The sequence below is a fragment of the Canis aureus genome, chromosome 32 (assembly GCF_053574225.1).
Source record: "Canis aureus isolate CA01 chromosome 32, VMU_Caureus_v.1.0, whole genome shotgun sequence".
In the NCBI taxonomy this organism is placed as follows: Eukaryota; Metazoa; Chordata; class Mammalia; order Carnivora; family Canidae; genus Canis; species Canis aureus.
In genome coordinates, this window is record NC_135642.1 from 22,097,210 (window position 1) to 22,120,771 (window position 23,562).

Here is a 23,562-nt window from a genome sequence, read left to right on the forward strand (position 1 = left end):
AGAGAGAGAGAGAGAGAGGCAGAGACACAGGCAGAGGGAGAAGCAGGCTACCCACAGGAAGCCTGATGTAGGACTCAATCCTGGACCCCAGCATCACGACCTCAGCCTAAGGCAGACGCTCAACGGGTGAGCCACCCAGGTGTCCCTCATTCTCCTTTTCCAGACAATATCTCCACCTTCCTGAGACAACCCCCTATTCTGATCTCTACCATCACAGGTTAGTTTTATCTGTTCTTAAACTCTACATAAGTGGTATTATGCAGTATGGATTCTTTTGTATCTAGTTTCTTACTGACTATATATATATATATATATATATATATATATACACACACACACACACACACATATATATATATATATATATGTTAAGATTTTATTTATTCATGAGAGACACACAGAGAGAGGTAGAGACATAGGCAGAGGGAGAAGCAGGCTCTATGCAGGGAGCCCGATGTGGGACTCGATCCCAGGACTCCAGGATCATGCCCTGGGTCAAAGGCAGGCACTAAACCGCTGAGCCACCCAGGGATCCCTTGACATTATATTTTGATATTCATTCATACTATTGCATATACCAACAATTCATCATTTTTTTTACTACTAAGCAGAGCTTCACTGTATTAATATAGCAGTTTATATAATTTATTGATGAATATATCCTTTGTTGGAACATCAGTGGCTATATATTTTGTTGAAACACATGCCGCTTTATTAACTTCCAGTGAAAAATATAATAGGCTGGTGGCCCAGACAGTGGGGTCAATCTGACCAATCTATTTTCTCCCTGTGGGTCAATTATATGGGAAGCTGAATCTTCAGAAAGTCTTTGCTTGAGTCTGGAATCAAATAGAACAAAAGGAGTTTGTCAGATGATTCAAATATCCACCTCTCACAGAGCTATTCTATTAAGTGGCTTGACATAAGGCTGGATGAATAGGACCAATATTTTACCTCAGGGATCTTCCTTTGTTTCTGCACAGCTAATTCCATATCCTTAATACTGACACATCCTCTCTTAAAACAATTCAATCTCAGGTATCAGGACGCCTGGGTGGCAAAGTGGTTGAGTGTCTGCCTTTAGCTCAGGGCGTGATCCCAGGGTCCTGGGATTGAGTCCCACATTAGGCTCCCTGCATGGAGCCTGCTTCTCCCTCTGCCTATGTCTCTGCCTCTCTCTGTGTGTCTCTCATGAATAAATAAATAAAATCTTTAAGGAAAAAAATCTCAGGCATCTACGTCTTGAAGAATATGCTTTGAGTATCTCAGTTGTTGAGTTTCAGTTGAATTATCTGAAGTCCCCCTTTCCTGCCACTTCCAGTTCTTGTGTGGGGGATTTCCTGTTTCCTTGGCCAAAAGGATCACCTACAGGATGCATCCAATAAGTGTGGGTCAGTGGTGCTCCCGCCACCTGAGTCATAGGGAGTCAGTCCCTCTTTCTGCCTTAATCTAAAATGTTTGGAGGAAGATACTGAATGTTGCCAAATACACAGATGGCAAGAATAACTGATGTGGGAAATAACAAAATCAAATGCAAAATAATTTAAGCAGATTAAAACACAGAGCCAAACCAACAATATAAATATAGAGAATTAGACATAGGTTGAAAAAAAATTAACCACAAGTATAGTTTTGGAGAAATCTGATCTGTCAAAATTTCCATTTGAATATAAAGTTTTGTAAAAACTGCAGTATTAGTAGGAGCATAAATTTATTCTATTGTGCATTGATTCAGGCTGTATCCAGGGAACACTTTTCAATTCTAGCTACCATAACTTAAGAGAAATTCTAATTCTAATAAGTAAATTCATAAGGAAATGACTAGTTAAGTGTTCTGCATCCAATTCTAAGGTGTATGGGGACTTTTTCCCACACCACCAAGCAATTCTCTGGCTGTGTGTCCTACAATTCAACTCAATTCTGACACTATCTACCTAGATAGTGGCAGATCCGAGAGGTTAAGGGCTTGGTGTTACAAAATTGTGCTTTCCACCCCACCCCACTTCAGATGCTAATTGCAACTCCAGGTTGTCACCTGTGCTTCTGACTAGCTATAAACCAGAGGTCCCACAAACCCCTCCTTGGGTTCTATTAATTTGCTATAGCCATTCACAGGACACAGGAATGCAGTTTACTCACTAGATTATCAGTTTATCATAAAAGGATTATAACTCGGGGACAACCAGAGGGAAGAGATGCATAGGGCAAGGTATGGGGAAAGAGTGCAGAGCTTCCATGCCCTCTCCAGTGCCACCACTCTCCCCAGTCTCCACATTTCACCAAACCAGCTCTCTGAACTCTGTCCTTTTGGGTTTTATGGAGGTTTCATTGGCTATTAGCTTTATACTCAAACTCTATCCCAAACCTCCCAAGACACAAAAGTCCAGGGCCAGATGGCTTCCCAGGGGACTTCTATCAAACGTTTAAAGAAGAAACCATACCTATTCTACTAAAGCTGTTTGGAAAGATAGAAAGAGATGCAGTACTTCCAAATTCGTTCTATGAGGCCAGCCTCACCTTAATTCCAAAACCAGACAAAGACCCCACCAAAAAGGAGAATTACAGACCAATATCCCTGATGAACATGGATGCAAAAATTCTCAACAAGATACTAGCCAATAGGATCCAATAGTACATTAAGAAAATTATTCACCATGACCAAGTAGGATTTATCCCCGGGACACAAGGCTGGTTCAGCACTCGTAAAACAATCAGTGTGATTCATCATATCAGCAAGAGAAAAACTAAGAACCATATGATCCTCTCATTAGATGCAGAGAAAGCATTTGACAAAATACAGCATCCATTCCTGATCAAAACTCTTCAGACTGTAGGGATAGAGGGAATATTCCTCAACATCTGAAAAGCCATCTACGAAAAGCCCACAGCAAATATCATTCTCAATGGGGAAGCACTGGGAGCCTTTCCTCTAAGATCAGGAACAAGACAGGGATGTCCACTCTCACCACTGCTATTCAACATAGTACTGGAAGTCCTAGCCTCAGCAATCAGACAACAAAAAGACATTAAAGGCATTCAAATTGGCAAAGAAGAAGTCAAACTCTCCCTCTTCACCGATGACATGATACTGTACATAGAAAACCCAAAAGCCTCCACCCCAAGATTGCTAGAACTCATACAGCAATTTGGCAGTGTGGGAGGATACAAAATCAATGCCCAGAAGTCAGTGGCATTTCTATACACTAACAATGAGACTGAAGAAAGAAAAATTAAGGAGTCAATCCCATTTATAATTTCACCCAAAAGCATAAGATACCTAGGAATAAACCTAACCAAAGATGTAAAGGATCTATACCCTAAAAACCACAGAACACTTCTGAAAGAAATTGCGGAAGACACAAAGAGATGGAAAAATATTCCATGCTCATGGATTGGCAGAATTAATATTGTGAAAATGTCAATGTTACCCGGGCAATTTACACGTTTAATGCAATCCCTATCAAAATACCATGGACTTTCTTCAGAAAGTTAGAACAAATTATTTTAAGATTTGTGTGGAATCAGAAAAGACCCCGAATAGCCAAGGGAATTTTAAAAAAGAAAACCATATCTGGGGGCATCACAATGCCAGATTTCAGGTTGTACTACAAAGCTGTGGTCATCAAGACAGTGTGGTACTGGCACAAAAACAGACACATAGATCAGTGGAACAGAATAGAGACCCCAGAAGTGGACCCTGAACTTTATGGGCAACTAATATTCGATAAAGGAGGAAAGACTATCCATTGGAAGAAAGACAGTCTCTTCAATAAATGGTGCTGGGAAAATTGGACATCCACATGCAGAAGAATGAAACTAGACCACTCTCTTTCACTATACACAAAGATAAACTCAAAATGGATGAAAGATCTAAATGTGAGACAAGATTCCATCAAAATCCTAGAGAAGAACACAGGCAACACCTTTTTTGAACTCGGCCACAGTAACTTCTTGCAAGATACATCCACGAAGGCAAAAGAAACAAAAGCAAAAATGAACTATTGGGACTTCATAAGATAAGAAGCTTTTGCACAGCAAAGGATACAGTCAACAAAACTAAAAGACAACCTACAGAATGGGAGAAGATATTTGCAAATGACGTATCAGATAAAGCGCTAGTTTCCAAGATCTATAAAGAACTTATTAAACTCAACACCAAATAAACAAACAATCCAATCATGAAATGGGCAAAAGACATGAAGAGAAATCTCACAGAGGAAGACATAGACATGGCCAACATGCACATGAGAAAATGCTCTGCATCACTTGCCATCAGGGAAATACAAATCAAAACCTCAATGAGATACCACCTCACACCAGTGAGAATGGGGAAAATTAAGGCAGGAAACCACAAATGTTGGAGAGGATGCGGAGAAAAGGGAACCCTCTTACACTGTTGGTGGGAATGTGAACTGATGCAGCCACTCTGGAAAACTGTGTGGAGGTTCCTCGAAGAGTTAAAAATAGATCTGCCCTATGACCCAGCAATTGCACCGTTGGGGATTTACCCCAAGGATACAGATGCAATGAAACGCCGAGACACCTGCACCCTGGTGTTTAAGCAGCAATGTCCACAATAGCCAAACTGTGGAAGGAGCCTCGGTGTCCATCGAAAGATGAATGGATAAAGAAGATGTGGTCTATGTATACAATGGAATATTCCTCAGCCATTAGAAACGACAAATACCCACCATTTGCTTCAACGTGGATGGAACTGGAGGGTATTATGCTGAGTGAAGTAAGTCAGTCAGAGAGGGACAAACATTATATGTTCTCATTCATTTGGGGAATATAAATAATAGTGAAAGGGAATAGAAGGGAAGGGAGAAGAAATGTGTGGGAAATATCAGAAAGGGAGACAGAACATAAAGACTCCTAACTCTGGGAAATGAACTAGGGGTGGTAGAAGGGGAGGAGGGCGGGGGGTGGGGGTGAATGGGTGACGGGCACTGAGGGGGGCACTTGACGGGATGAGCACTGGGTGTTATTCTGTATGTTGGTAAATTGAACACCAATAAAAAATAAATTTATTTAAAAAAATGCTTGCAGCAAAGATGGCTACAACAAAGATGCTTGTGATGAAAAACATGGAATTGTTACTTGTAAAGATGTATCACTTTTTCAATTAATCCTCAGTCACTGGAAATTTACATTTTTTGTTTTTTTTTTTTTTTACAAAGCAAACATGATAAACACCAGCATCAAATATTTGCAACATTGTTATATTTTTATACAGCTATGATTATTTCCTTAGGATAGATTCTAAAATTAGAATCAGGACACACTACTCAGCCTACTAGATGTACAAGTCAGTCTCTTGAAGATTTCCATTTCAGCTTCCCTCCTATTTGGGATTTCATCTTTCTTATTTGGCTCCATATTCATGTGCAATTGTCTAAGTTAATGCTCCTAATTCAACCCAACCGCCCAGTTTCCTCAAATCCACCCCCACACACCTTTTGTCTGGTATATTCCGACTTTTCCATACAGAATGAAAACAGGAACTGAAACTAAATTCCTACCAGCCACGTGGTGGCGGTATTTCCTAAATATTGGGTAGAATATCGAGGAGACCAAAAGTACCTTCTGTTATTTCAAAAGTACTTTCCAGGTAAACAGAATCCTTTAAAGTGATGTCCAATGTCACATGAACGGAAAGAGATAGGATTGTTACAGAAAATACTAACTAGGTCAGTACAACTGTATGGTAATTCTAGAAGTTTTCTTTGAGGATTGCTTCAAAAAATTGCCTCTATTACAATTTTTATGTTAATTTTTCTCATTAAAAATATCAGGTTGCAGAAATTTTTTGAGATAAAGAAGAGAAGTTGCATTTATTTTTACTAATAGAAACTGTTAGCATGTTATATTTCTGGCCCTTTTTCCTCTAAGCATATTTTTATCATTGCAATCAAACTTTATATAAAATTGACTTCTACTTTCCTCCTAATATTAATCACATTGAAAAATTAATATATTGAAATAAAATATATTAAAATGTTAATGACATTTTTTTCCAGGAGTGGTGGTTATGGATTTTACTTGTATCAGCTTTTTTTTTTTTTAAGCTTTTATTTATTTATTCATGAGAGACACACACAGAGAGAGAGAAAGAGGCAGAGACACAGGCAGAGGGAGAAGCAGGTTCCATGCAGGGAGCCCGACATGGGACTCGATCTGGAGACCCCGGGGTCACGCCCTGGGCGGAAGGCGGCGCTAAACCGCTGAGCCACCTGGGCTGCCCTGTATCTGCTTCTTTAAACAATTTTGTGTTTTCTACTTTTAAAATCAGAAAAAAAAAATTCTTAAAAACAAGAAAAAAAATTAATAAAATCAGAAAAAAAATAATCCTTAAAATCCTATATGGTTCCATTTGCATTCTATCCAACCCAACATTTCTATCTCTAGATTTATTCCCAACAGAAAGATATATAAATGTGTTTCAAAAGGCAGGAACTAGGGCAGCCCCGGTGGCCCAGCGGTTTAGCGTCACCTTCCGCCCAGGGTGTGATCCCTAGACCTGGGATTGAGTCCCGAGTCAGGCTCCCTGCAGGGAGCCTGCTTCTCCCTCTGTCTGTGTCTCTGCCTCTCTCTCTGTCTCTCATGAATAAATAAATAAAATCTTAAAAAAAAAAAAAGGCAGGAACTAAATTGTTTATAGCAATATTATTTCAACTCTCAGATGATGACTTTCGTTCCTACTCACTGAAAATTTTTGAACAATCAGGAGAGAGCTTCCACAAGCATCTACCACCTCCCATCCACTGGCAACTGCACTCATGTGCCAGGCCTCGCCCCTGTCACAGTGCATGGAGTGATCATGCATGGCCAGCCTACGGACTGTGCCCTGGCTAGATCTTAACCCTCTCACTTGTTCAAGAACATAGGTACCAGCAAGTCTTTCCTTTCTGTCCTACATCAATTTTTTTTTTTTTTTTTTGCTTTCCATTGGATTGTTCCCATCAATGTACAAATAAATATGCACTATTTGTTCCATCTTAAAAGGATCTCTCTTGACTTCAACTCCCTCTCCAGCTCTTACTCCTTTTCCTTTGCCCCTTTACAAGAAAACTCAGTGGAAGATACGCCTCTACTCATTGTTTCCAATTTCTCTCCTCCTGTTCCCTGTTGAACCTGTCCAATCAGGCTGGATACCAGCACTCAAACTGAGACTGTTCTCAAAGTCACCAAAGCCCTCCACACTACTAAATCCTAAGTTAGTTTCTCTGACCTCATTCAACATTTGTTTTGGATGATCACTCTCTTTCTTCTTAGAATATTTTCTTCACTTTGTTCCCAGCACACTTGCTTGGCTTTCTTCCTATCCTTTTGACTGCTCCTTCTAAATCTCCTTTTCTGGTTCTAGCTTATTTCACTTCTGTTTGAAGGCCCCCAGGCTGAACTGGGTCTCTTCTCTTTTCAACCTACCCTCCCTGAGATGATGATTTCATTTAGTTTCAAGGCTTTAAATGCCATTCATATTTAATTGACTTCCAAATGTGTATCTCCAGCCCAGGCCTCTCCCCGGCACTCCAAACTCTTTATCTAGCAGCTTTCTGGACCTCTCCATCTGGATAATTACTAGGCATTTCAAGTTTAATATGTCTAAAACTGAGATCCTGAAAGTTACTCACCACCACTAATACACGTTTCCCTTGCGATTTTCCCTCACTCCACTAATGACAATTCCATCCTTCCAGGTGTTAAAGTCATTTTGACCTCTCTCTCACACCCCACATCTGGTTAATCATCACATTTTGTTGGCTCTAGAATTTGATCACTTCTCATAACTTCCACTCCTCCTACACTGGTGTGGGGTCACCATCAGCTCCCGATTAGATTACTCAAATAGCTTCGCTTCTCTTCTTTTTATTCTTTCCCCACTTTAATCTGTTTTCCTTTCTTTTTTTTCTTAAGTTTTTATCTTTTTAATATTTTATTTATTTATTTATTCATGAGAGGCAGAGACACAGGCAGAGGGAGAAGCAGGCTCCATGCAGGGAGCCCGACGGAGGACTTAATCCTGGGTCTCCAGGATCAGGCCCGGGGCTGAAGGTGGCACTAAACCGCTGAGCCACCCAGGCTGCCTGTCAGTCTGTTTTCAAGGTAGCAACTGAAGTGATCCTTTTATTTTACAATAGTAAAGTTAGATTCTGTCGCTCCTCTACCCAAAACCTTCTGATGGCTGCCCATTTGGAACAAAACCTCAACTCCTTGCTGTGACCTATAGGATCTTGTCTTTATTAAGTCACTCACTTCTTTCCATCCCTTCTACTCCTCTCTCCCTTGCTCACCCTCCTGCAGCCACACTGGCCTCTTTGCCACGCTGAAACAGACGAGGTGCAGTCCTACCCCAGGACCTTTTCATGTACTTTTTCCTGTGGAGATGTCCTCCAAATAGCCACAGGACTAACTCCCTCATTTCTTTCTTAAGTCTTCACTCAAAGGTTACCTTTCCACTGAAGCCCTTCAGTCTCACCCCTACACATCATACCCCTCTTCCTGCTTTCTTTTTTTGTTTAATTTAAAAAAATTTTTTTATTTATTTATGATAGTCACAGTGAGAGAGAGGCAGAGACATAGGCAGAGGGAGAAGCAGGCTCCATGCACCGGGAGCCCGACGTGGGATTCGTTCCCAGGTCTCCAGGATTGCGCCCTGGGCCAAAGGCAGGCGCTAAACCGCTGCGCCACCCAGGGTTCCCTGCTTTCTTTTTTCTCCTAAGTACCAGTTACTTTCTAATGGTGTATATTTTGCTTATTTATTATATTTATTTTCTCTTTCCAGTTGAACGTAAGCTCCATGAAGGCAAGAGCTTTGTTGGTTTTGTTCACTGACTTTTTGTTCACTGAGACTTTGTTCCAAAACCTACATGGTATATGGTCAAAAAATACTAAATTAACAAAAGTATGAATTGAGTGGGGGGGGGATAGAGGAGAGGGAGATGGATTGGACAAAGAGAATGAAAATGATTGGTAGGCCATGGAGTGTGAGGATGGAGTCACATATGACCCTCAGTGCCTCAGTGGACACTTGGCTAACATCGTCTGAGATACAGGAGGAATGAGGGTAGAAGGAGCTCGAGTAGTTTCATTCGGGACCTGAGATGTTTGTGGGTCATTCAGGTGCGTCTGGAAATGAGGTCAGGGAAGTGGTCAGGGAAGGAGATACAGAAGATAACCTTAAAGTCTAGAAATATAGATAAAATTCTATCATGTAAGATAATGTCAATAACCAATATGTTACATATTTACCCACATTTCCATCGTAGAATCTTAATAAATATTTGGTGAATGAATGAGTTTTTTCTGAGGGGCTCCTGGGTAGTTCAGTGGTTGAGCATCTGCCTTTGGCCCAGGTTGTAATGCCGGGGTTCTGGGATCAAGTCCTGCATCAGGCTGCCCACAGGGAGCCTGCTTCTCCCTCTGGCTGTGTCTCTGCCTCTCTCTGTGTGTCTCTCAGATAAATAAAATCTTTTTTTAAAAAAAGAAATGAGTTTCATCTGGGAGCTTGCTTCGGATGGCTAATCCTATGTAGGTAGTTGTCATAAGCTTTCTAAGAATCTACCAAATATAAGCCTATCTTTGCTACTTTGTCTTCTTTAATGATTACATAAATGGTCATAATAAATATTTGAAGTATAAAGGACAACCTCAGAGACAGGCAAATTCCAAGCAGTCATAAAAACAGATGACACATAGAATTCTACATACCAACAAAAGGCTGCAAAACTCCTTTAACTTAATATTTCCCTATGGAATTAATTTAAAGAGAATGTCCATGAGTACTATAGAAGGTTAGATCTTAATTTTGTAATCTGAATTATAGTACCATCTCAGGACTTCCTTGCACATGCATACTGAGGGAAGGTGGCCTGGTATGTGAAGGTCCTAAGCCTTAAGAATGAGCCCCAGACCGTCCCTTGTTCACTACCTTGGACATACCCACCCTCAACCCTCTCACTTCCTGAATTTTTGCTGCCTCTTTACCTTAGCAACACTTCTGTATACTAGAACAGCTAATCCCCATGACTAAGCTCCATGGGACTAAGCAGGGACCATGTTTTGTTCACCACCATGCACTCAGCATTAGCAAATAGTAGGTGTTTAATAAATATTCAGCTCCTGTGGAGAGAGAAATTCTACCTGAAACATAATCCAAGTTATTACACAGTGTGGCTGACACTGTTGGTTGCCTTCTGTCAGCCATTCCTCCCTCAACTTTTTTGCTGGCAAACTCCCTTTTTTTTTAACCTCCAGTGCTCTGGTGGTGAATACTTTTGGTCTAAACTGGTAGTTCTCATCTTTAGCCACCCACTAGAGCTACTTGAAGGAGTCTTTTTATTTTTTTATTTTTTAAAGATTTTATTTAGTTATTCATAGAGACACACACACACACAGAGAGAGAGAGAGAGAGAGGCAGAGACACAGGCAGAGGGAGAAGCAGGCTCCACACTGGGAGCCCGAGGTGGGACTTGATCCCAGGTCTCCAGGATCACACCCTGGACCGAAGGCAGGGCTAAAACACTGAGCCACCAGGGCTGCCCTGAAGGAGTCTTTTTAAAAATACAAATGCCTGGGGCCCACCACCAAAGCGTATTTTTAGTTGGGTAAGATGAGTCCTGGCCATTCTCTAAAACTTTTTAATAAATTGAGAAGTAATTCACATACTATAAGATTCATTCTTTTAAATTGTATGATTTGATGTTTTTAGGACGTGTACTTACTGTTGCAACTATCAACACTAATTCCAGAACATTATTATCACCCATAAAGAAACTCTGTGCCCATTAGCAATCATTCCCAATATCCCCCTTTTCCCAGTCCCTGGCAAGCACTAATTTACTTTCTGTCTCTGTGGATTTGTCTATTCTGGACATTTCATATCCATGGAATCATACAATATATGGCCTTTTCATTCTGACTTTTTTACTTAGCATAGTATTTTCAAGGCACATCCATGTTTTCCCATCAGTACTTCATTCACTTTTATGTGAATACACTCTTCATAAATAACTATGCGCAGCCCATATCTAAGGAGCAGGGAGTCATGCATGCTCCCTCTCCTTGAGGGTAGGTATCTGCATGAATTATATTGACTTCTTCTGCAAAAGAAACTTGTCTCATCTCTCCCATTTATTCATTCATTCATTCATTCATTCATTCAATTAATTGTTTATATCAGTAGGGACTCCCAGATATTTATTTTCTACTTCTGATTATAATCCAATACTACTTTATTTTGTTGCTCAAATTGTTCCAGCTTTGGCCAGTGGAGCTCTTTGAGTTGGCTCCTATGCCCCTTTGGTATGTCCCATCAAGGTAGGTTAGGTTTTTTAAAAATTTCTTTGATTTGAGCATTTTCTTACTTTCTAAATGCTATAAAATTCCAGGCTTATCTTGAAAATTTCCTGCCTCGGTTTTAGAATCCCTCGCTTCTACAAGGAGCAGAAGTTTTCTTTTATTGAAGAATGGCATTAGAAAACCAGTTCTGAGGGTGCCTTGGTAGCTCAGTCAATTAAGCATCTGCCAGGATCCTGGGATTGAGTCCTGCTCTGTGGAGAGCCTGCTTCTCCCTCTCCCTCTCCTTGCAGCTCTTCCTGCTTGTGCGTGCTCTCTCTCTCTCTCTCTCTCTCTCCCCCCTTCTCTCTGTCAAATAAATAAATAAAATCTTAAAAAAGAAAAAAAAAAAACCGGATCTGAGCATTAGACATGCCCATCACTACCAGAGTATCATTGCTTCTATATCCTATATATGTCATTTTAAATGTCCTGGTAGTTTCTTTTTTAAAAAAAGTAAAACAAAATAAGTGAAATTGATTTTAATAATATATCTTATTCAATTCATGTATCCAACGCATTATCAAAAATTGATTAATGAGATTTTTACACTATAATTTTTTCATACAGAAGCTTTGAGATCTGGTGTATATTCTACATTTATAGCGCATCTTAAATTGAGCTAACCATATTCAAAGTGCTCAAGTCACATGTGGCTAGTGGCTGCTGTATTGAATAGTGCAGGCCTCATAGTTCCAGTTTTTCTCATATGGTTTATTATACATTTTGACTTGCAGTCAAATACCCTGTCACTGAGCTGTACCCTCTCTAATTCATTTTGTTTTTTTTTGTTGTTGTTGTTGTTTTTTAATTTTTTTTTTTTTTTTTATGATAGTCACAGAGAGAGAGAGAGAGAGGCAGAGACATAGGCAGAGGGAGAAGCAGGCTCCATGCACCGGGAGCCTGATGTGGGATTTGATCCGGGGTCTCCAGGATTGCGCCCTGGGCCAAAGGCAGGCGCCAAACCGCTGCGCCACCCAGGGATCCCTCTAATTCATTTTGAATTAATTTTTCGTGTATAGAGTGAGATAAGGTTAAGATTTACTTTTTATGACACTCATATCTAGTTGTTTCAGAGCCATTTGTTAAAAAGAGTTTCATTTTTCTATTGTCTTGGCACCTTGGGTATTTTGCTGGATTCTCTATTCTGTTGATATTTATCTATCCTTAAGTCAATATCACACTGTCTTGATTATACAACTTTTGGTAAGTCTCAAACTCAGGAAGTGTAAGAACTCCAACTTTGTTTTTTTCCAAGATGATTTTGGTTATTCGATTCCCTTGCACTTCCAAATAAATTTTCAACTAAGCTTATCAATTTCTTCAGAAGAGGCTGCAGGGTTTTTTTTTTTTTTTTTTTTTTTTTTTTTTTTTAGGACTGCATGTAATCTATGGGTTAATTTGGGAGAACCAATACCTTAACGGTATTGATCTTCTAATTCACAAACGTGCTCTTCCTCTCCACTTACTTAAGTCTTCTAAAATTTCTTTCTGTAATGTACTGCAGTTTCAGCAGAAGGATCTTGTGCATTTCATTCGATATATTTCTAGATATTTGCTGTTTTTTGATGCTCTTATAAATTGTATTAATTTGTTTTCATTTTAAGAACAAAGGTGAAGACATCATGCTTCCTAATGTCAAGCTATATTACAGTGCTATAGTATTCAAAATAGTATGGTATTGGCATAAAAACAGATACATTGATGGAACAGAACACAATCAAGAAATAAACTCACACATACAGTCAATTTATGACAAAGGAGGCAAAAATATAGAATAGGGAAAGGACAACCTCTTTTGTAAGTGATGTTGGGAAAACTGGACCATTATCTTATACCATACACACAAATTAACTCAAAATAGGTGAAACAATTGAATGTAAGGCTTGAAACCATAAAACTCCTAGAATAAAACATAGGCAGTAAGCTTCTTGATATCAGTCTTGATGATGATTTCTTTCATTTGACACCAAAAACAAAAGAAACTAATGCAAAAATAAACAAGTGGGACTATATCAAACTAATAAGCTTCTGCACAGCAGTAGAAACTACCAACAAAATGAAAAGGCAACCCACTGAATAGGAGAAAATACTTGCAATTCATATATCAGATAAGGAGTTAATACCCAAAATATATAAAGGACGCATAAAACTCAACAGCAAAACAATACAACCTGATTTAAAAATGGGCATAGTATCTGAATTAACATTTCTCCAAAGAAGACATACAAATGGTCAACAGGTACATGAAAAGATGCTCATGACTAATCATCAGAGAAATACCACAAAACCACAAAGAGATATCTCCTCACACCAGTCAGAGTAGATAGTATAAAAAAGAAAAGAAATAAGAAGTGTTGGTGAGAACACAGAGAAAGGAAACCGTCCTGTGCTGTTGGTTGGGACGTAAATTAGTATAGCCACTATGGAAAACAGTATGGAGGTTCCTCAAAAAATTAAAAATAGCACTATCATATGATCCAGCAATTCTACTTCTGGGTATTTATCTGACAAAATGAAAATACTAATTCAGAAAGATATCTGCACCCCCATGTTAGCCATGATATTGAACTGAGTGTCCATCAATGGATGAATGCATTAAAAAAAATAGAGAATGGAATATTAACCATAAAAAAAGAATGAAATCTTATTACTTGCAACATCCCTGAGGGTATCACGCTAAGTGAAATAAGCCAGAGAAAGATATATACTGTATAATCTTACATATATGTGGAATCTAAAAAAAGAAAAAAACAAACAAACAATAAACAACTTCTGTCAAGCAAGCTCACAGACACAGAGAACAGATTGGTGATTGCCAGAGGCAGGGAGTGGGGGTTGGGTTAAAAGGGTGAAGGGAATCTTGCCTTTCAAGAGATATTAAGAAAATGAAAAAGCAAGCTATTGGCTGGAAAAAAATACATTGAGGAAGCAATCAAACCACAAAGTGGGTTGGGTAATCTTTTAAGACAGTTGGCCTGGATTCTTTACAAGTCAAAAGCATGAAAAAGGAAGTGGTGCTAGAAGGATGCACTAGATTATAAGTGTCTTATTTTTTAAGTTTGTTTATTCATTTAAGGAAACTTTACATGCAATGAGGGGCTCAAATTTACAACCCTGAGATCAAGAGTTGCATGCTGCTCTGACTGAGCCCACCAGGCACCTCCAAGATTATGAGTCTTAAGCAACATAATAAGGAAATGGGCTAAGCAAACCAACCTTAAAAGACACACTGGGAACAATTGGGAAAATTTAAATATGGGCTGGGTATGAGATCACTACTGCTTCAAGTGTAGTGAAGAAATTTTTTACCCAATTTACTGCAGACCACTACATTTTAAAAATGAAATAAGGGGATCCCTGGGTGGCGCAGCGGTTTGGCGCCTGCCTTTGGCCCAGGGTGCGATCCTGGAGACCCGGGATCGAATCCCACATCGGGCTCCCGGTGCATGGAGCCTGCTTCTCCCACTGCCTATGTCTCTGCCTCTCTCTCTCTTTCTCTCTCTCTCTCTGTGACTATCATAAATAAATAAAAATTAAAAAAAAATAAAAAAATAAAAATGAAATAAAATTTAATTGCTAGAAAAGTGACGTACAATTGATCCTAGAACAATACAGCTTTGAACTATGTGGGTCTTTACTCTGTAGAATTTTTTTTTTTTTTTTTTTTTTTTTTGTAAATACAGTTCTGTAAGTGATTTTTAATGACTTTCTTAAAAACATTTTCTTGGGTGTCTGGTTAAGCGTCTGCCTTTCACTCAGGTCACATGATCCGAGGGTTCTGGGATCCAGTCAGGCATAGGGCTCCTTGCTCAGGGTGGTGTCTGCTTTTCCCTCTCCCTCTGCCCTTCCCCCTGCTCCTGCTCTCTCTGTCAAATAAATAAAATATTTTATAAAAAACATTTTTTAACTTTATTGTAAGAATATGATAATAATACATATAACATATAAAATATGTGTTCATTGACATATGAAGCTTCTAGTCAACAGTAGAATTAAGTAAATTTACTTAAATTTACTTAAGTAAATTAAGTTTTTGAGGACTCGAAAGTTATATGTGGATTATTGACTGCACAGCTTTGTGCCCCAACACCTATGTTGTTCAAGGATCAACTGTAAAAGAAAGATGTACAACAAAGTCTATGATTATTATTAGTCATCAGATGGAAAAACTCCCATGAAATTGTTATCCTTACAAATGCTTACTTTTAATTTCTTTACTCATTTCTTCACAGTCAGGTAATAATTTATGGACTCACACCACTTACTTTATGGGTCACATTTTATATAGCACTGTATTAGATGATATTAAGGAATTATTGTTAATTATATTAGGTGTAATAATGATACTGAGAATAGAAAAAATTCCCGTGTTCCTGAGAAAAGACTGATTGTACCCTAACTATTGTAATAAGCAGCCACCACAAATGGTTCTAAACCTGCTTGGTCAGTAAATGGCAGGTTTGTTGTTTTTTTTTTTTTTTTAAGATTTTATTTATTTTAGAGAGAAAGAGAGGGCACAAGGGGAGGAGCGCAAAGGTAGAGGGACAAGCAGATTCTGCACCGAGTGCAGAGCCTGATGCTGGGCTAGATTCATGATCTCGTGAGATCATGACCTGAGCCAAAATCGAGAGGCAGATGCTTAACCGACTGAGCCCCCCAGGCACCACAGTAAATGATCATTCTATAATTGTGGTAACAACCACCAGAACTAGTTTTACATCCATTTAGTCTGACAATGACCATTTGCCTCAATTCAATTTGTAATCTAATTCATTTGCGACAGTCTCTTGCTCTGGAAAATCAGTCAATTGAGTTACTCCAAAGAACAGGGCTCCAAATGCCACCTAATCAGCAATAGCCTCACTGGAGTAACTTCCACATCTCTGAAAATCCAATCCCTCTATTCCCCCAAACATCCATTAATCTCTGAACTCCATCCCCCTCTAAACCCTCCATAGGATCAGCAATCTGTTCTACCCAGATAAATTGTCCTTGCCCAGAATACCACTTGTTTACTTAAGTGATAGATAAAGCTTTGGGTTTCAAATGTTGAGTAATGGTCTCATCCTCTGACAGCACAAAAGAAAATGTCTTAATATTTCAGAGATGCTTACTAAAGTGCCTAGATATAAAATACAATGATGACTATAAGTTGCTCTAATATACTCTAGAAAAAAAAAAAAAGCAAATTTGGCAAAATGTTAACAGTTAAATCTAGATGATGTGTGTATCAGGATTCATTATTACTATTCTCAAATTTCTGTATTATGAAAATTTTTATAAATGCTTTTTGAAAATGGGCATATCTTCTTTCTAGGAAAAAAATAATAGCTAAAGAAAGAGAAAAAATAGCATTGCCCAGTACAATTTCTATATTTAATAAATAATCAGAGAAAAATGAAATCAAACTACATTGTACCTCAAAGTGGAGATTTCTCTGTCTTCTCTACCCAATCTTTCTCATGCTCTAAAGCCCACAGGAACTCCTTTGTTCTTTGCAGATCATTCCAAGAAAATCATGGCCCTACAGAGGAAAATCCTTTAGCTTCTTTCTTTTGTCTATCACATTTTTGTCTTTATCTTTGTACCTTTACCTTCACTTCTTTTTTACTTATCTAACTTATTCCTACCTTAGAAGAAAATAACATACTTCTTCCTTTCCACAGCTAACTCCTTTGTGCAAATGATTCTTCTAGCCCCATTCTTAGGTTTCCTTGGCCTCCTTCATCAATCTAAAATTGTGCTTAAAACAAAGGTTCCCTTTGATAAATACCTAGTAATGCAATTCCTAAGTCGTACAGTTCTATTTTTAACTTTTTGAGGAACCTCCATACTGTTTTCCAGAGTCGCTGTACCAGCTTGCATGCCCACCAACAGTATAAGAAGGTTCTCCTTTCTCCACACCCACATCCAAAGGATACAAAAATAGTGATTTGAAGAGGCATAGGCACCCCAGTGTTTATGGCACCAATGTGCATGATAGCCAAAATATAGAAAGAGCCCAAATGTCCATCAACTGATGAATAGATAAAGAAGAATATATATAAAATTGAATATTACTCAGAGCCATCAAAAAGAATGAAATTTTGCCATTGGCAATGACACATGGATGGAACTAGAGTGTATTATGCTAAGTCAATCAGAGAAAGACAAATACCATATGATTTCACTCATATGTAGAATTTAAGAAACAAAACAGATGAACATGGGGAAGGGAGGGAAAAATAAAATAAGATAAAAACAGAGAGGAAGGCAAACTATAACAGTTAAGAGTCTCTTATGGCAAGCTATAAGAGACTCTTTACTATAGGGAAAAAACAGGGTTCTTGAAGGGCAGGGGAGTGAGGGGATGGGATAATTGAGTGATGGACATTAAGGAGGGCACTTGTTGGGATGAGCATTGGATGTTATATGCAAGTGATGAATCACTAAATTCTACTTGTGAAACTAATACTACACTATATACATATGTTAACTAACTAGAATTTAAATAAAAGCTTGAAAGAAAGAAATAAAAAAGATGTATCCCAAACTTACTTGGATTATGGTGCCCTAGTGTCTCAGTGACTTTTTCACAATGCCTCTGGAAAAAGGGAATAGTTCCATTTATTAAGTAGTTAGGTTCAAATAACTTCATAAGTTTTAATTCTAACAACTTAATAGTTCTTTGAAAACACAGTAAACATATGTACAAGAAAAATATTTTTACTTCATTTTTAAGTATTTGCAGTTAATCACTAATGAGATGTGTGCACCTGTTGGGCACTGCACAATTTCCCAAACCTTGCAATTGGACTGCATGCTGCCATGGTTGTTTCCTGTTGCACAATGTTTTTCATGCAATACTTGGTTTTTATCACAGCTGTGCTGAAAACTCACATTCTCAAGGATATGACATCACCAAATTAATATAGCTCAACTTAATGTTGAAATTGTTAACCATCTGGAGCTACCAGTTAGTATGATATCTGACAGATGTATTGCTATATTTTCTTTAAAATGAATACATCCTGTGAGTTCTGTTGGACACCTTGGTACAAAGCTGGTGCTACCTAGTAGCTCAAGGTAGTCAATGGGTTTTGTCTCTCTTTTAAATTAAAAACACTGTATATCTTCCAATACTTTTTAGAATAAATTACAAATTCCTTGCCATGGCCTAGAAGGCCTCAAGTAATCGGATCCCTGCCAACATCTTCAATCTCATCTCTTGGCACTTTCCCTATTGTTCACTCTGCACCAGGCACACTGGCCTCCTTTCTTTTTCTCAAGCTCACTAAACTCCTTCCCACCTTAAGGGGAATTTTGCATTTAGAGTTTTACACTTCTGATGACTAGAACAATTTTCCACATACTAACTCTGGCTTGGTTTGGTTCTATCTTTTTTTGCTTCCAAACTTTCTGTGTCTTTACCTAAATTATGTACTTGTGAGCAGTGAGTAGTTGGATTGTTTCTTTTACCCAGTCTAATAATCTTTGTTTTCTACTGGAGTATGTAGTCTGTTTGCATGCTCAACGGGTTGTTCTCACTGCAGCAGCATTGATCATTCCTCAGTGACTCCATCACACTCTTGACTTTGATTTTCATTCACTACCAACATATTTTAGTGCCACAAGCTTAGGACATGTTCATACTGTGGTAAGGCCTCTAGCTCTGCACTTTCATGAGTTGGCACAGCTGGTAGTGGGTGTGTTCCTGGAATCCATTCCTATATCCAGCAGACTAGCAATAACTTTACCCAGACATGATTATGAACCACTTAAATTATTTTATGAACTAAATTCAATGTATCCCCAATTCAACTTCCAGAAATGCCAATAGCTATTTATCCAACATTTAATATGAAGAATAGTTTGGTGGAAGGTTGGAGTACAAAGACAAAGTCTTTATCAGTTGTGTTTTAAAACTTCTTTAAATTTTACAAAAGCTTATGGCTATGTGAATAATAACTAGGATTTAGAAGGGACTTGGACAAGTAGATTTCATTAGCTTCACAGTAAATCTGTATTTGAATGTAGCAAACAATGGCTGGACCAGAAGTAGGAAAAAATAGCCATTTGTTTATGATTTGCCTCTGACCTTGCTGAGAGAACCTGACTACATACTCAGTTTCCTAGACCATCTAAATGATAAGAAATTCCAGAAATGATGGGATCCCTGGGTGGCGCAGCGGTTTAGCGCCTGCCTTTGGCCCAGGGCGCGATCCTGGAGACCCGGGAACGAATCTCACGTCGGGCTTCCAGTGCATGGAGCCTGCTTCTCCCTCTGCCTATGTCTCTGCCTCTCTCTCTCTCTCTCTGTGACTATCATAAATAAATTAAAAAAAAAATTAAAAAAAAAAAAAGAAATTCCAGAAATGAGGTAGAGATCTTTGAGTGGATAGGACAAGAGAGGCAACTGGACTGTAGAATACTAGACCAATATGTCAGGAATTCAGAACTAGTTCCTTTTTTCCTACTGTTGTCATTGACATCTGCTGAAATTTCAAGAATATGCTTCTAACTCTTATATGTGGTTAAAATTTCCATATTTTGTGATCACAACATAGGGATCATAATGTGATAAAGAACTTTTCCTGTTTTTTAAATTTATGCGCATGAAAAGTTTTATATGGGTATAGATATTAAATATTTAGTTATATATATTTTCAATTCCCTTTATTAAAAAAAGGAATATGTTCTATCAAATGCAGTACAAAATTCAATAATATTTGGGCTGCCATTTTGTAATATATGTGTCTGCCTTAGAAGTTGATAGCTTAATATAGAACTCAGAATTGCTAAGTATTATTTATATTCCTTAATTTATTCAAATATCTCTTGGAGGGTAGCCCCACTGATGCAACGGGTTAGCGTCGCCTGCAGCCCGGGGTGTGATCCTGGAGACCTGGAATCGAGTCCCATGTCGGGCTTCCTGCATGGAGCCTGCTTCTCCCTCTGCCTGTGTCTCTGCCTCTCTCTCTTTCTCTGTGTGCCTCTATGAGTAAATAAATAAAATCTTTTAAAAACAACAACAAAAACATCTCTTGGAAAACTCTTTGGATAATTCTTTTTGGTTATCATTACAGATGTTACAATTTCCTGGCTCTAAAAGTTTATATAATGAAAATTTTCATATTGAGAAAACAGGAACTAGTAAAACAGATCCCCATATACACACCTGGATTTGACAATGGTCAACATTTTACCATATATGCTTCGTTTATATTTTTTCTGATTTTTTATTTTTTGTTTTATTTTCTTAAGATTTTTTTTTAAGAGTAATCTTTAAACTCAATGTGGGGTTTGAACTCACAACCGCAAGATCAAGAGTCACGCACTCCATCGATTGAGCCAGTGAGGTACCCCCTGATTTTTTAAAAGTAGATTACAGACATTATGTCATTTCACTCAGTGGAGATCTCTAATAATTAAGGATAAATAACCACAATCCCTAACAAAATTAATATTTCTTTTATCATAAAATACTGATTTTATATCTAAATTTTCCAATTTTATAAAAAATGTCCTTTCTGGTTGATTTACTGAAAGTAACATCTACTTCAAGGCCCACACTTTGCATTTGTTACATCTCTTAAATCTTATGAAATCTGGAACTGTTTCCATCCACACTTTTCCTTCCATGACAGTGATTTCTTGAGAAGGCTAGAAGAGTTGCCTGGTAGGATTTGCCACCTTCTGGATTTGTCTCATTGCTTCATCGTGGAAATAGAATGTATCCTTGGAATTAAAAGTACTCTGGAACTTAGGTCTAAAGCCTTGATCAGACTCAAAAAACTTTTTATTTTTTGTCAAGAATACTTCAGAGGTACTTTAAATTGCATCATAACAGAACATCCATATGTTTGGTTGTTCTATTTGTGATATTAAGATTTATCCCTAGATTTGGATAGTGTCAGCCTGATTCTTTTGTTTTATAATAGTTTTATTGAAATATAATTCATATATCATACCATTTACTTAAAGTATGCAATTGAGTAGATTTTAGTATATTCAGAGTCTTATAACCATCACCATAATAATTTTTAGAAAATTTTCATCATCCCAAAGAGAAACCTCATACCTATTACCAGTCACCCCCAATTCCTAACCTACCCCCCACCATACCCAGGCAAACACTAATTTACTTTCTGTCTCTACAGATTTGTTGATTCTAAACATTGCATGTACATCCATAGAAGCATACAATATGTGACGACATCCTGATTCTGGCATTGTAAATTTGCAACCTGACTATTAAAAAAGGATCAGAGGAAGAAGCAATCTTGCTGGCCTTGAAGATGGAAATAGTGGGCTATGAGCTGAAGAATGTAGTAGCCTCTAAAAGCAGGAAAAGGCAAGAAAAGGATTTTTTAGTCCCAAGAATTCCAAAAAGAATGCAACCCTGCTGATATCTTGATTTAGCCCAGTGAAATTCATGGCATAATTCTGACCTAAAGAACTGTAAGGTAATAAATTTTATGAAGGTTTAAGCCATTACATTTGTGGTAATAGCTTACAACTAATACACTGGTAAACATTCACGTTTGTGAGTCATTTTAATCTTTGCTAATTTGAAAGATCAAAAATGATATTTTATAGTCATATTACCTGCATTCTTGATTATTGGTGGTTGTGAACATTTTTTCACATATTTGTTAAACTTTCTTCATATACATAATTAAATGTATATAAAAGCCCTCAGTTTTATTATGAGATCTGTTACTAATAAGTGAGCTTTAATAGGCTTCACTGTGTGCTGAAATTTTGCAGATTTACATCTCTTCCATAGTTTTTTAGACATTTATATTAATCCATTCAGTAAGCTGGAGTCTCCACCATGAGCCAGGCACATATTTTGCAAAAAATAATATACAAAATGATGAACTCTTTAATGACAGAGGCCAAGTTTAACTTTTTTTCTTTTGACTTGGCTCCACATCCAACCTGGGACTTGAACTTACCACCCTAAGAGTCACATGCCCTACCAACTGAGCCAGCCAGGCACCTGGATTTTCTTCCTCTTTTTTTTAAAGATTTTATTTATTTATTCATGAGAGATAGAGAGAGAGAGAGGCAGAGGGAGAAGAAGAGGGAGACAGAGGGAGAAGCAGACTCCATGCAGGGAGCCTGATGTGGGACTTGATCCTGGATCCTGGGATCATGCCCTGAGCCAAAGGCAGATGTTCAACTGCTGAGCCACCCAGGCCGCCCTTTTCTTCCCCTTTTTGAGTTTGTTTGTGTCCTTTGCCTATTTTGTTTTAGACTATTCTATTATTGATTTATAAGAGCCTTTTATATATTACAGAAATTAATTTCTGCAAGCATTGTCCCCAGTTTTTCAAATTTGCTATAACATTTTACCATTTTCTTAAATATAAATTCTAGGGGACATCTGGGTGGCTCAGCAGTTGAGCATCTGCCTTCAGCTCAGGGTGTGATCCTGGTCCCAGGATGGAGTCCCCTTTTGGGCTTGCAGCAAGGAGTCTGCTTCTCCCTCTGCCTGTGTCTCAGCCTCTCTCTATGTATTGCTCTAAATAAATAAATAAATAAAATCTTTTTAAAAATTATTTATTTATTTATTTATTTTAAAAAATAAATAAAAATTTTAGGTGGTAATATATTGTTCTTTTCTGTCTTCTGCTTTGTCTCTAATGTTTGGAGTAGCATTTCTTTTCTCAAGATCATAAAAGTATTCACACAATTTATCATGGCTTTATATTTAAATATTTATTTCAATGAAGGCATGAGGAATATATCCATCATTAAACAAAATTCTAGACAATATCCCAACATCATTTAGGTATTAATTATTTAATCCTCACTGGTTTTTATTGTTGTTGTTGTTGTTTTTGAGAGAGAAAGAAGGAGAGAGAGCTAGGGGAGGGACAGAGGGACATGAAGAGAATCTTAAGCTCCATACTTAGCACAGAGCCCAATGCAGGGCTCAGTCTCATGACCTTGAGATTATGACCTGAGCCAAAATCAAGAGTTGGACACTTAACTAGCTGAGCCACCCAGGTGCCTCTCTAATCTTCATCAATTTTAATTGCCACTTTTATCATGTACTAAATCCATTTGGAAAGAAACCAATTAGGAAGCTATTGCAGTGGTTCTACTTCTAAACTGTGGAATTCTATTCCTATGCAGGGTCAAAATGTTTTAGTTATTATATATTTATAATATCTAGTAGGAAATTCCCCTACTTTTGCTTTTAGAGTTTTTTTGTTATTCATGTATTTGTTC

The 23,562-nt window shown here is 37.9% G+C and overlaps 1 protein-coding gene across 1 annotated transcript in view; it reads left to right on the forward strand.

The window, feature by feature from the left end:
• The window catches only part of LOC144303217 (uncharacterized), a 51,520-nt gene extending 29,707 nt beyond the window's left edge, over positions 1–21,813 (forward strand). Inside the window, exon 4 of the mRNA XM_077881113.1 lies at positions 21,480–21,813. Within this exon, the coding sequence (XP_077737239.1) occupies position 21,480 (1 nt within the window). The 3' untranslated portion in view covers positions 21,481–21,813. The remainder of the gene's footprint in view (positions 1–21,479) is intronic.
• The last annotated feature ends 1,749 nt before the right edge of the window (positions 21,814–23,562 follow it).